The sequence below is a fragment of the Diceros bicornis genome, chromosome 3, assembly GCF_020826845.1.
Source record: "Diceros bicornis minor isolate mBicDic1 chromosome 3, mDicBic1.mat.cur, whole genome shotgun sequence".
In the NCBI taxonomy this organism is placed as follows: domain Eukaryota; kingdom Metazoa; phylum Chordata; class Mammalia; order Perissodactyla; family Rhinocerotidae; genus Diceros; species Diceros bicornis.
This window is the reverse complement of record NC_080742.1, coordinates 8,408,818-8,422,905: the sequence shown is the minus strand read 5'-3', so window position 1 is coordinate 8,422,905 and position 14,088 is coordinate 8,408,818. Positions and strand designations below refer to the sequence as shown.

Genomic DNA, 14,088 nt, shown 5'->3' with positions numbered 1-14,088 from the left:
ACCGCACTGTTCCACAAAATGGTAGCTATGCTACCACAAAATGAGAGATCCCTTCAAGGCTTGGACTATCCATGCTATGCAACTGTTAGCAGCCATTATTAGGTAGAGGAAGAGACTGTCTGCTACAAAAGATTCTCTTCCAAATTTAGGAGTCTTTCCAAGCTGCAAGTGACCTCAAACAGATTATTCCTAAATTCAAGACCACTGACTGCAAAATGATCAAGTCAATGCCCATAACATAATTAAGTCAAGTTGGTGCCAGCCTTAACCATGTGTGCTCTCTCTATTCTGTCTCTCTCTCTCTCTCCCTCTCATTAGATGCTGGGAATCCAAGGGGCCAGCCTGGTGGTGTAGTGGTTGAGTTCAGCTGTCCAGGGGTTCACGGGTTCGGGTCCCGGGTATGGACCTACACACCACTCATCAAGCCATGCTGTGGCGGCATCCCATATATAAAGTAGAAGAAGACCGGCACAGATATTAGCTCAGCAATCATCTTCCTCAAGCAAAAAGAGAAAGACTGGCAACAGATGTTAGCTCAGGGCCAACGAAATTCAAAATTCTATTTTGAATTTCTTCTGATGGTTTAAGGTAAGAGACCCTATAAATTCATGAAAGCAGATTGGATTGGAGTTTACGGTTGTTATACAAAGGGATCTTGTGAGTCTGACAATAATTCAGAGGGTGAGTCAGCTCTGAACTGGTGTCCTGCCTCTGTGTCAAGGGGGAACTTTGCCCCAGAAGGACCCTTCAACACGTGAGGGTAAAAATCTGATCACACAAAAGAAGGATTGCTATTATAGCAGGACCATCCCAATTAGGGTCCACTTTGCCTCGTTAAATATGCAAATGTTAGAAGAGATCATTTATAAGACCAATGCTAACAGTCAGTTCTGATATCTATACTGTACGGCTCTTATTTATGTCCAGTGAATAAGGGCAAAGAGTCTGTCATATGGAATGCTTCCTAACTCCTACAGTCACTGCACTCTTACCCACTCCTCCTGCCTAGATGGCTGCAACTCACCCTTAGGATCTTAGCTTAAAATCGACCTTCTTCAGGGGCCGGCCCGGTGGTGTAGCGGTTAAGTTCACGCACTCTGCTTCAGGAGCCCAGGGTTCGTGGGCCCAGATCCCAGGCGTGGACCTACACACAGCTCATCAAGCCATGCTGTGGCATTGTCCCGCACACAAAATAGAGGAAGACGGGCACAGAGGTCAGCCCAGGGACAATCTTCCTCAAGCTAAAAGAGGAAGATTGGCAACAGATGTTAGCTCAGGGCCAATCTTCCTCACCAAAAATAAATACATTAATAAATTAAATAAAATCTACCTTCTTCAGGGGCCGGCCCGGTGGCGCAAGCGGTTAAGTGCGCGCGCTCCGCTGCGGCGGCCCGGGGTTCGCTGGTTCGGATCCCGGGCGCGCACCGACGCACTGCTTGGTAAGCCATGCTGTGGCGGCGTCCCATATAAAGTGGAGGAAGATAGGCACAGATGTTAGCCCAGGGCCGTCTTCCTCAGCAAAAAAAGAGGAGAATTGGCGGATGTTAGCTCAGGGCTGATCTCCTCACAAAAAAAAAAAAAAAAAAAAAAAAAAAAAAAAAAAAAATCTACCTTCTTCAGGCAGGTGTGCCCAGTCCTCTCACTCTAGGTTAGTTCCCTAGTTACATAAAAAACTGGTTTTTTCCCTCACAGAATATTTAATTATGATTTTCATTAGTAACTATGTAGTTATTAGTTCTTATGTTCAAAGGTTTATCTCTCTACCAACCCCTGCTGGTCTGTATGCTCAACCAGGATGGCTTTGTCGACTGCTATATTACGAGCATCTTGCAAGTACATTAGAGTCTTAATAAATGACTGTAAATGAATGAATTACTTCTACCAGACTGACTTCACAATAGAATACATAACTATTAGAGTATGTAAATTTAGCATCCTTTACTTAATGAGTGTTAGGTGCCATAACAAAAGTGCATTTATGCACGGGCCCATGTTTATTTTATTAAATCATTATAGGCACCTTAAGATAGAGAAAAATATATAGATAATAAACATACTCAGGTTCTTCCCAGTTCTGAACTAGAATTTCAACTGATCAATCATATTCTCATATAATCAAATGATTATATGAGAATAAGATGAAAATGACCAAAATGTTGGTTTTCTGATTTATGTGCCTCTGTTCTAAGTAGCTTCAGAATAATCAAAATTGACATATGTCTATAGCATAGCAAATATTTCAAAACTAAGATCCTATCCTTGGCTTTATCCAACACCATTCCTAATAACAGATTTGCTCAATATGTATTCAGGAAATACATCTACTTAAGTACTACACTTAAATTTAGATTTTGAATCAATAAGAATGAAGTTTCAGCATTTCTATATTAAAAGTTGGCCCACGGATGTGTTCTCAGGAAATCGTGACTACTATCATTTTACTTTTGCATAATGCTATATAGATAATCTTATTATATTCTTTCATGGGTAAATTCCTTGACCTCTGTGATGATGGCACTTTCATTATGTAAATATTAGCCAATATTGAGAATGTCTGGAAAATTATGTCTGCAATACAAAAATCTTTACATCTGTTATCCAGATGTAACAGAGGCCCACAGGCCCACTGATTTCCTCAGGAGTTCTACTCAGATGGCCCTAGTGTAAATGGCTAGAAAAATAAAAAATTGTGTTTGAACAGCAAAGCAGAAATTCCCAGACTTTACAAAGTCAGAATATATCATTCTTTTAAATACTCTTTCCCTTCTCTACTCATCCCCTCCCAAAATGCTTCACAAGATTTTTTGTTTAAAACTTAATCATATATACATACACACACACACACACAAACACACATCCACACATCCTCGAATGGACTGAAGTGGCCCAAAAGAAAGTCAACTGATAGGAAAGGATGCTGGAGGTCTTCTAGGGTAGTATTTTCAAACCGTAGGCTTGAAATCAATTTGGTATGTCCGCATGAGCATTTTCTTAAAAAATGGAATAGGGTGGAGTGGAATGGAATGAGATGGATAATCGGTGTTTGCCAATATTAAATCCTTCCTAACTTAGGAACTGTGGCATCATGGGAAATCTTGGAGTGGGAGAGCTGTGTGTGTATATGCGCAAGAATATTTGGAAACGATAAGCCCACTGATAAAGAGCTCAGACGTGGAGCTCCAGCATGCTGGGGCAGGGAGTGACCATAGTTGAATATCACCCTGGGGAGAAGGGTTTCCTGCCCCTGCCCTCACTGTGAGAACCATGAGGGAGGGCCCTGTGTTCCTTGTTCAATGCAATGCTCACCCGGGGCACAAGAGTAACACTTGAATGCTGGATTCCCTGGGTCCCTGGGACCCTTTCCCAGAAGGCCACAGTAAAACCACTGACTACTTTAGAGAGGGGAAACCCCGCGGTTTCTGAACTTAGCACAAGACAGGGTCTCTTGTCTTGGGAGGAGTAAGAGATTCTCGTGACACATTGGATGGGATGTCTAAAGCATTTAATTTGAATATTCAAAAAAATGGGACCTAATTTTATACCCTAAATAAAGCAGACTATATTATTTATTTCAGGTATTTTAAGTTGTATTGGTCCATAGACAAGCTGACTTTTAAAGTATGACTTATGAATCGCACGCACACACACACAATATGCTATCTTGTAAAGGAGAATGGTGACTTTTACTAATGTTAAAATCTGAGTCCCTACAATGTTCCGATTCCCTACTGTATTCATTCTTGGAGAAAGAAGGATTCATGGGTATATGTGTGTTTGTGTGTAAAACCAAACGGAAGAAAGAAACCTTACTCTGTCAAGAATTTCCTCCTAAGTGTTATTTTTAATTCTGGCAGTTTCTAATACAGCCAGAGAAATTATCTTAGTGGACGAGAAGGTAGAAGTTTGTACAATGTAGAAGCAGGCAACAAGAAAGTCTTCAGACAATCTTAAAAGGGGAACCCTTGGACTGCCTCAGAGACTCAGTCTCCCAAGTGCCCTCAGATGTAAACACAGTCATACAGTTACTCTTCTACAGACAAGGCCCTGGGTCCCACAGAAAGAATCTCCTGGACAGAGCAGGGTCTCCCTTCTCCCATTCTTTTTATACATACACACACGCACACATGCACACACACACGCACACACAAATATCCTCCACATGTTTTTCTTTGAGAACAAACCTAACTGTGGGCATCAGCAAGGCAACAATGCAAAACAAACCACAAATGTCACATAATTAGACATATAGAAGGAGACTACATTGCTTTTCTTGCCATATCACACAATCAATATTGGGTTGAACCACATGACTCTACCAATATTTGACCATTTGACTTAACAAAAATGACATTTCAGCACAGTTCAACTTAATATTGACGGAGTTCCCACCACGTACAGAACGCATAAGGATAATTTTATTTGATGTACTACCTTTACAAAATGAAAGAGCAAATGACAGCGATACACAGTGAAACCCTTAAAACAATTTCGCAAAAGTCAGAGAAAAAATAATGTGGAAGGCTGCTTTAAGACAATGGGTTTGGAGGGGTGGGATATAAACAAGCAAGAACATGGAAAGTCGAATCAATACATCATCACTGAATACATACAATTCACAAGACATTTATTTGGTCCTTGTTCTCAAGCACCTACAATTTAGTTGGAAGGGTAACAATGCATGAAAAAAAATTGCACCTAACACTATTATATAATAATCATTTGGGGAGGATAAACTGGCACAAAGAATATCAAACTGGACACATCCTTAGAATCTAAATAGTCTAACTCCCTTATTAAACAAAAAACAAAAAAAAACAATGCCTAAAGAAGTTAGTATTATAACATACCAAATGTTTCCCTGCTCACTAGAGTCATGTTAAAAAATGTTTAAATGTTAAAAAATGTTTAGGGCCAGCCCCGTGGCTTAGCGGTTAAGTGCGCGCGCCCTGCTGCTGGCGGCCCGGGTTCGGATCCCGGGCGCGCACCGACGCACCGCTTCTCCAGCCATGCTGAGGCCGCGTCCCTCATACGGCAACTAGAAGGATGTGCAACTATGACATACAAGTATCTACTGGGGCTTTGGGGGAAAAAATAAATGAATAAATAAAATTATTAAAAAATGTTTAAAGCTCTCTGCCAATTTAAATATTGCATAGAGGTCAAGGAGGGTTAAGACCAAATAAATGTCACTGGATTTCACAAATAGAAAAAGATGGACAAAAAAGATAAATCCCAGAAGGATTAAATATTTAAGTAAAAAGGCTTATGGATAAACAGACAGACTGACTGAATGTCTTTATTTCCATCTTCTCCCAAAACCCAACTAAAATGACAGTAAAGGAATAAAAATGGTATGAGCATACAAGGGCAAAAACAAGGCAGGCATCACTAATAGATAAGAGAGCTCAATACATTTTATAGAAGCTGAAAGGAGAATGGAAGAATGGAAACAACTCAGCAGAATAGAGAAAGAAAAGTGCCTGTACAGGGCAACTAATGAAAAAGCAGCCAATTCTCACTGCACAGTCACACACACAAACACACTCAGGCTTAGAACCTGGTGCAACCAAGTACTGCAGAAAGTGAGGAGGCAGCACAACAATGACAACAGGGTACTGTTTGAAAGCCTGGGAATATACAATAGATGAGCCTTCAAGTCCTTTCCTTGACCTCAACATCCTGGGAACGACCCAGGGTGACAGTGATGTAGCAGGCCTAGAAAAAAATCAGCCCAGATTACAGCAAAAGGGCAGAGGCTCCAAAAGGAGGGGGCAGAGGGCAGTTCCTTCAGTTAGAGAAAACAGAACAATTACATTATCTGATATACCAAACCTCTGAAAATAATATTGACAGGGATTTGACAGATCTGATGAAGCCAGAATAAACAATTCTAAATAGTTCATAGAAAAATAAGTACATGAGGAAAAAAAGGCAATTATTAACTCCAGGGAAAAGAGAAAGCTGAATGAAAAATTTAATCCTCAGATAAGACTTCATAAAAATTTTCAAATTCAGCTCATCAAAGGGCACCATTAAGAAAGTAAAAAGGCAACCCACTTTCTGGGAGAAAATATTTGCAAAACGTCTATCTGACAAAGGACTCATGCCTTGAATATACAAAGAACTTCTACAAATCAATAATAAAATGACAAGCAACCCAAATAAAAAACATAGGCAAAAGACCTTAACAGACATTTCACGACAAAAGATATCAAAATTACCAGTAAGTACATGAAAAGATGCTCATCAGGGAAATGACAGTAATGGAAGTAAGAAGGTATAAACATAAAAAGACAAAGAACAGGAGAGACATGAGGGATGATGGGTCTCTGGTATGATAGAAATGCTCTATAACTTGACCGGGTAGTAGCCAGGCAGATATCTCTAAGCATAAAAATTACCAAGCTGAATACTTAAGATTCGTACACTTTATTCTATGAAAATTACACTTTAATTTTTTAAAATATAATCCTCAGCAATCAACAATTTTTGCTAGGGCCGGCCCCGTGGCTTAGCGGTTAAGTCCGCGCGCTCCACTATTGGCCGCCCGGGTTCGGATCCCGGGCGCACACCAACATGCCGCTTCTCGGGCCATGCTGAGGCCACGTCCCACATACAGCAACTAGAAGGATGTGCAACCATGACATACAACTATCTACTGGGGCTTTGGGGAGAAAAAAAAAAAAAAAAACAACTTTTGCTATAACACATGACTGGGGCATGTGGAAGTGGAAGGAGGAATGTAAGAGAGCTAATTCTTTACCTAACTTCACCAAACATGAAAGGATAGATCAAGAAGTAGTGACATAAGCATATTTTGAAGAGTTGCCTCTGAGGAAACAAGACCGGAAGTTGAGGAGAGGGAGGACAGGTGTCTGCTATTTTTCATAATAAGCCTTTTACTGATATTTGATTTTTTAAACTCTGCATATATGAATTTGATAGGAAGTTTTTGAGCAAATATTAAATTATAAATTATTAAATACATGATTATTTATATAAACATGGGACAGAGAAGGCCTTTTAAGTATGCCTCAGTGGAGACTTTTTATTTTTCCAGCACGGCATCCATGCCACCTTCTGCACTCTGATTTTCGTTCCTCCTCCACCATCAGTCCATATGGTCCACGGGCAGTTTCTCCATCCTAGCTTCAATAGTAGCTTGTGACTCAGGCCCAATCCAACCTACGGTCCCAGCCCTTGGCCAGAAAGATTTTTTTCTTCCAGGGATAGGTACAAGCCCCAATTTGAGCCAATGAGAGCCATTCTGAGGAGTTCTCTGCAGATACTGAAGGAAAAACACGCTCTTGCCTACAGCTGCTGGCAGCCATCTTGCCACCAAGAGAGAAGAACTTGCCCAAGAATGGGGCTGACAGAATAGATAGCAGAGATGAGAGATGGGAGAAGGCACCTGAGCCCTGATATCTGTGTTTGAGCCCTTGGTTCCATACAAGTCTGAAGTTTTTCTACCATGCCCTTTTCAAAATTATAAGAAGCAGTATCATGTGATGGGAAAGCATCGGACTGATTGGGTTCAAACTTCTGCTTTACTACTTACTAACTGTGTGACCCTGGGCATGTCACTTAACCTCTTCCTCATCTATAAAATGCGGATAGTAATAGTACCTACCTTACAGAACCAAATGGGTTAATATATATAATACACACAGAAATACATATTTATATACTAAAACCATATTTAAATTTATATGTGCAAAAAACATATTTTTATTTTTAGTAATTAAATTCCCTTTTTTTCTCAAGCCAGTTTGAATTGAGTTCTCTGATACTTAACAAGTGGCAGGATCTTGACTAATCCAACACCCAAAGAGAAACCATACAAAACCAACAGATGGATTTAAGCAAATATACATCAAACATAAGCATAATATAAACATTCTTTTTTTTTTTTTTTTTTTTTTGTGAGGAGATCAGCCCTGAGCTAACATCCGCCAATCCTCCTCTTTTTTTGCTGAGGAAGACGGCCCTGGGCTAACATCTGTGCCTATCTTCCTCCACTTTATATGGGACGCCGCCACAGCATGGCTTACCAAGCAGTGCGTCGGGGCGCGCACGGGCCAGCGAACCCCGGGCCGCGGCAGCAGAGCGCGCGCACTTAACCGCTTGCGCCACCCGGCTGGCCCCTAAACATTCTCTATAGCAGAAAAAAGTCATCAAAAAATTAAAAAGTAAATAGAAACAGAAGAAAGAATGTTTATAACCTTTAGGATTGATAAAGTTTATGCCGTTACAAATAACAAGATGGAGATGCTACACAAAATGGGCAAAAATATAAACACACAATTCGCAAATAAAAAAACAGGAATGCAAAAAATAATGTTGTTTTTAAAAATCAAACCAATGAAATAAATAGTAACTAATTTTTCCTGATGACATATCTAAAGATTGTTTTAAATTTTATTATCCAGTGTTGGCAAACATCTCATGGACTGCCAATGAGAATGTAAGCGATTCAACCTTTCTGAAAGGCACTTTAGCTATAATTCATCTTCTAGGAATTTATCTAAGGAGATACTTAAGGGTGTATGCAAGCATTTTCCCTGCAAGTTTTCTCACTGATTTGTGTTTATATACAGAAACGCTGGAAACTGAATGTCCAAAAATAGGTGGTTCATTAAAATCCATACATTCCAATACTGTTCAGTCACTTAAAATATTGATGGAAAATATGTACATACATTGAAGAATGTTCATGATTATTAAATGAAATAAACAGGTTAGAAAACTATATAGGGCCGGCCCCGTGGCTTAGCGGTTAAGTGCGCACGCTCGGCTACTGGCGGCCCGGGTTCGGATTCCGGGCGCACACTGACGCACCGCTTCTCCGGCCATGCTGAGGCCGTGTCCCACATACAGCAACTAGAAGGATGTGCAACTATGACATACAACTATCTACTGGGGCTTTGGGGAAAAAAAAAGAGGAGGCTTGGCAATAGACGTTAGCTCAGAGCCGGTCTTCCTCAGCACAAACAAGAGGATTAGCATGGACGTTAGCTCAGGGCTGATCTTCCTCACAAAAAAAAAAAAGAAAGAAAACTATATAGTATGAGCTTGTTTTTGCTGTATAATTATATACATATTCATATGGAAAGAGATCTACTAGGATACACATCAAACCATAGTGAATCCTCTGGTTGGTAGAATTATGAGTGTCCTACTTTGTTAGTGGTTTTTTTTCACTTATATGTATATTTCACTCTTTCTCCAATGAACCTTCACAGACTTTCAATAAGATAAAATGCATAGTGGTTAAGTTTTGGTGCACTCCGCTTCAGTGGCCTGGGTTCGGCTCTCAAGCGTGGACCTACACCACTCATCAGCAGCCATGCTATGGCAGCAACCCACATACAAAATAGAGGCAGACTGGCAAAGATGTTAGCTCAGGGCGAATCTTCCTCAAGCAAAAAGAGGAAGAGTCGCAACAGATGTTAGCTCACAGCAAATCTTCCTCAGGAAAAAATATATATATACGCATTTTAAATTCATAAAAAACCATAAAACGCCTCTAAGAGTAGTTTCTGTCATGCATCTGGAGCCAAAATGCATGCAAGCTGTTAGGTGGAGCACAGATGATGAGGAAGTCAAGGAAGTGGATTCTCTTTTGAGAAAATTTGGTTGTAAAAACAAAGAGCAAAGGGTCTCAAGAACATGCATGGTGTCCAGCCATTGTGATGGAGCTTCTGTGCACTGGAGAAGAGGAAGAGATTGAAGATGCAAAAAGAAGGAATCATTGGAGGAGATGTCTACTGAAGCCTGCAGTAGCAACATACTCTGCTTTCTATTCTCCAGTAGCTTCTGTGTGGCCTTGGCTGGATTCCCACAGGCCCTTTTCGCTTTGTGCGGCACAGGCTCAAGGGGGCAGAACTTACCTGGGGGCAGAACGCACCACTCTCAGCCTCTTGGTGTCTTAACCCCCTAAACTAGGTACAAGAGGCAATTTTCAACAGCAAATTTCCCCAGAAAAAAAAAAATGGGATACTTGAAGGCCTGCACAAGGCTCCCTTAGACCTCCGCTCCCATAGAACCATGGAAGAGGAACCACCATTCCCAACCGCAATCATAATACACACTTGACCTTAATAATGGAAAAGTGAATTTCAAAATTCATAAGGGCTCAAATGCTCTGTAAGACAGATTACACTTTCTTTTCATTTATTTTTGGCATATTAACAGCTGGTGACCTAGATTAAGAAATAATCTGACATGTGAAAAGGCAGACTATATCACTAAATTCCTTCATAGATGAAAAGTGGATTCAATGAAAAGCTCCAGACTAAAGAGTCAAGTAATTACTTGGGAAGGGGGGGCAGGGAGGAACACCTACAAGTGAGTAAAATGAAATATGGAAAAATGATGACAAAACCTGGCTGGGATCCCAGTAGCTCATGGCTACTTTCTGGACAAGTAACTAGGGACGGGAAGGGGGCAGGAAGCCTTGCTAATTCAGGGGCTGAAGGAGCAGCAGGAGGAGGATCACGTTAGTTCAGGATGAGCTTGGGTAGATATTAAAAGAAATACAATCCTCTTACTGCATTGAGAGTGTGCATGTGTGGAGGGAGGGACTAGAGGTAGCCAGGAGCCTCTGGCCTGGGGACAAGCAAAGGCATCAGTGCCCCCTTCTGCTCAGCAACCCGCCCCCCCCCCGGCCCCCCCCTCCGGCCAGTGGGACTGGGGGGGCAGCCTGAGCCTGAGTCTGAAGAGGCAAATTCACTGTCATAGTGAGCAACGCAGCAAATCTGACTTTCAGGAAAACATTAAACGCTCAGAATCCCAGGGATGGAAAATACTGCCACGTGAAAGAGGACGCAGTTCAACTGTCACAAACCATGGGGCTCATTGGCAGGTGTTCATTTTCAAGTACGGTGCTTAAGCTACAATACGAATGTCCTTTGCTTGGGACACAACTGAAGACCTCGGTGCTGGCAAGGTCTTGATGACAAGCAGTCGTCAGGGAAGCCAGCGAGCCCCGTGCCTGGCACACCTCTCCAACTGCTCAGGGCTGTGCTTGCTATGGACCTGGGATTCGTCTGTGCCCATCTCTGGGGGAGAAAAATAAATTACTGTGGCCAATATACCGAGGGACTTGTAAAACACCAGAGAACTCAACCTGTGCAATACAGATTTTTTTAAATACAATAAAATGTCCCCCTTTGTGCAGAAATGTGCAGAAAAGAACTGTTAGGTTCAGGTCATATTTATTTCTGACCTTCCAGAGAAGGACACTGGCGTCAAAAGGGACACAAACACACAGAGATTTAAAAAAGAGAGAGAGAGAAACAGAAAAAAAGTGTGTTTCTAGATCTGTTTTGAACTCCAGGATCCACTCCACAGCACTGTATTAAAGCGATTGGTTTTACGCGATCAGCCCTATTGATCCAGAAATTTGGTGGTAGCTTCTGTGCTAAATCACTCGTTCCTGCTGCACTCCAGTAGCCAGGAAATCCCCCCGGAGGAGGGACGGCTGCCGCAACCCCGCGCCCGGACCTGCGGGCCGCGTCTCTACAGCCGCCTGCGGGCGAGCCGGGAGCGGGCGCCGGGAGGCAGATGCGCTCGGCTCGGGGACAGCGGGCGACCGGCCGCCCCTGCGACTGCTCGCGCCGGCGCCCGCCCGGGAGAGCGCGGGGCGAGGCAGCGAGCCGGCAGACGGGCCGACCCCGCGCCCCTGGCGCTCCCGGCCCCGGCCGGTCCCCGCAGCGCCGGTGCCGCCTTGCTGCAGTCGCCGCGGCGGTGGGCAGTCCCCGCGCCCCCGGCCCGCAGGCAGCGCCGCCGCCGCCCGGCCCTCCCCGCTCCCCGGCCGGCTCGGCCCTGCGCCGCGCCCTCGGCTCCCGCCACCTGCTCGCCGCCCCGCTTCTGACCTTTTCTTGCGCGCGGTTGAGCCGCTTCTGGACGTTCTTGGCGAAGATGCCCGTCTTGATGTCGGCCATGGCTGCGGGTCCGGGGAGGCTGCGAGATGCAGAGCGGGCGGCGGGCCGGCGGCGGCGAGGAGGAGCGGGAGAGGAGGAGGGAGAAGGAGAGGAGGAGCGGGAGAGGAGGAGGAGGAGGAGAAGGAGAGGAGGAGCGGGGAGAGGAGGAGGAGGAGGGAGAGGAGGAGCGGAGAGAGGAGGAGCGGGAGAGGAGGAGGAGGAGGAGAGGAGGAGCGGGAGAGGAGGAGGAGGAGGAGAGGAGGAGCGGGAGAGGAGGAGGAGGAGGAGAGGAGGAGCGGGAGAGACGGCGAGGAGCAGCCGAGCCCCAGGAGGGGTGAGGGAGGGGTGCGGCGCCGGGGACCTGCTTAAAGCGACAGAGCGGAGGCGGGACGCGCCGGGCCTGGCGGTGACACGGGGCAGGGCGGCGTTAAAAGGAGAGAGAAGAAGCCAGAAGTCAGAATGCCCAGATAGTGCCCACAGTGATGGAAGAGGAGGTCGGGCGGAGAAGGGGAAGGAAGGCAAGCAGCAGTCCCCGGATCCGGAGGCAGCTCAGGGGTTCTTTCAAAGCAGAGGATGAGAGGGGCCCCGATTCTTTCCTGCAAAAAAAAAAGGGGGAGGAGAGGGAAGGAAAAGCCCGGGAAATGTGGAAACCAGCGGTATTGGAGCTGCTCTGAAGTAAAGAGTGACGGGCTGGTCTCCCAGGAGTGCCCAGCTGGACCAGCCCGGCCAGAGAGTGCACTGCCCGCCATCTATCCGTCTAACCTGTGTGTTCCAGAACGACTGGATGTCGCCCTGCTGTCCAGGAGCTCACAGCCCAACGAGGGAAGCTGACTGGGAAACCAAGTCAGTGCAGAGGTTAGAGCTGCAGTCAGAGGCAGGTGGAGAGGAAAGGAGGGAGGGGACCAATGCTGACACTTGTTTAAACTTCAAAACGAACTGGGAGGGAGAGAGGTTGCACGTTGAAAACGATCAGCTCCTGTAAGCCAGGGGCTGTGCTGTGGTGATCTCTTTAATCTGCCCTGAGTAGAGACCCCGGCATGGCGCTCACGCCCCATTAAGTGTTGCCTAGAAGAGCCAGGGCCTTTACTACTTCACATCAACATTGTAAGAAGCAGGCCTCCTAAGCCCTTGCTTCTTGCAAACCTTCTGGCAACCTTAACAGGTATTTACCACCCTCAGTAGACCTAGCAGAAGTAAGAATAATAGGGATAAACTTGTCCAGTACTGCACCTACCCAGAGCTCCTGGAAGCTCTGAACAATGGTCAAACTATTCATTTTCAGCTCTCTCTGACAGTGTGAGGAGATGCCCAGCAAACAGGTCAGAAGTGAATCAGGCACCTAAATCCTGTGAGTCCAAGTGAGCCACTCACTGCACCTCTGGGGTAGACTGTTCCATTGACAGTGCCCAATGAACAGCCCTTTGGTATTCCCTCCTGTGTAGCCCTCTCACCTTGATTCTAGAATGGCACTGTGACTGGCTTTTACCAAGAAGATACAGTGGAAGTACACTGTGCCAGTTCCAGGCCTAAGCCTTGTGAAGCCAGGCAGGTTCTGCACTCTGAGGAGCCCCGTGCCACCATCTAGAAGTTCAGCTACACTGCTGTAGAGAGCCCCTTGGAGAGGCCACGTGGAAAGGGAGAGGCCATGAGACTGCTTGGACAGGGAGCAAGGCCCAGATGTCCCTGCATCCCAGCTGAGCCCATCCTCCAGCCACCCCCTTGGCTGAATACAGCCACGCAGATAATCATTAGCAAGACCAGCAGAAGAACCGCCCAGCTGATCCCAGCTGAGAGTCCAGAGTGGTGAACAACAAAATGATAGTTGTTTTAAGCCACTAACTTTTGTGATGGTTTGTTACTGAAATACCCAGCCTATTCACTTGGCTCTTACTTCCTTAGGATGACTCTTCGTCCCAGTTTGCCTGGGAATGAAGGGTTTTCTAGGATACAGGACTTTCAGTGCTAAAACCAGGAAAGTCTTGGGTAGACCTGGATGAGTTGGTCACCCTACTTCCAACATCAGAGGGAAGTAAAGAGAAACTTGGTTCCTCTCTTGTAGGAAAAGATTGCTAGACAGTAAAAGACAGTAGAAAAGACTGCTCAGAAGCCAGGAATTTGAGTTACCTCTCTAAAACGGGACTTCAGAACCTTCGCTCTGCATTGG

The 14,088-nt window shown here is 44.8% G+C and overlaps 1 protein-coding gene across 3 annotated transcripts in view; it reads right to left on the bottom strand.

Annotated features, from left to right (window-relative positions):
- Window positions 1–12,060, bottom strand: part of AMPH (amphiphysin) — a 243,767-nt gene extending 231,707 nt beyond the window's left edge. For all 3 annotated transcript variants that reach the window (XM_058570689.1, XM_058570705.1, XM_058570697.1), the window contains exon 1: window positions 11,877–12,060. In XM_058570689.1, the coding sequence (XP_058426672.1) occupies window positions 11,877–11,945 (69 nt within the window). In that variant the 5' untranslated portion in view covers window positions 11,946–12,060. The remainder of the gene's footprint in view (window positions 1–11,876) is intronic.
- Window positions 12,061–14,088: the final 2,028 nt, after the last annotated feature.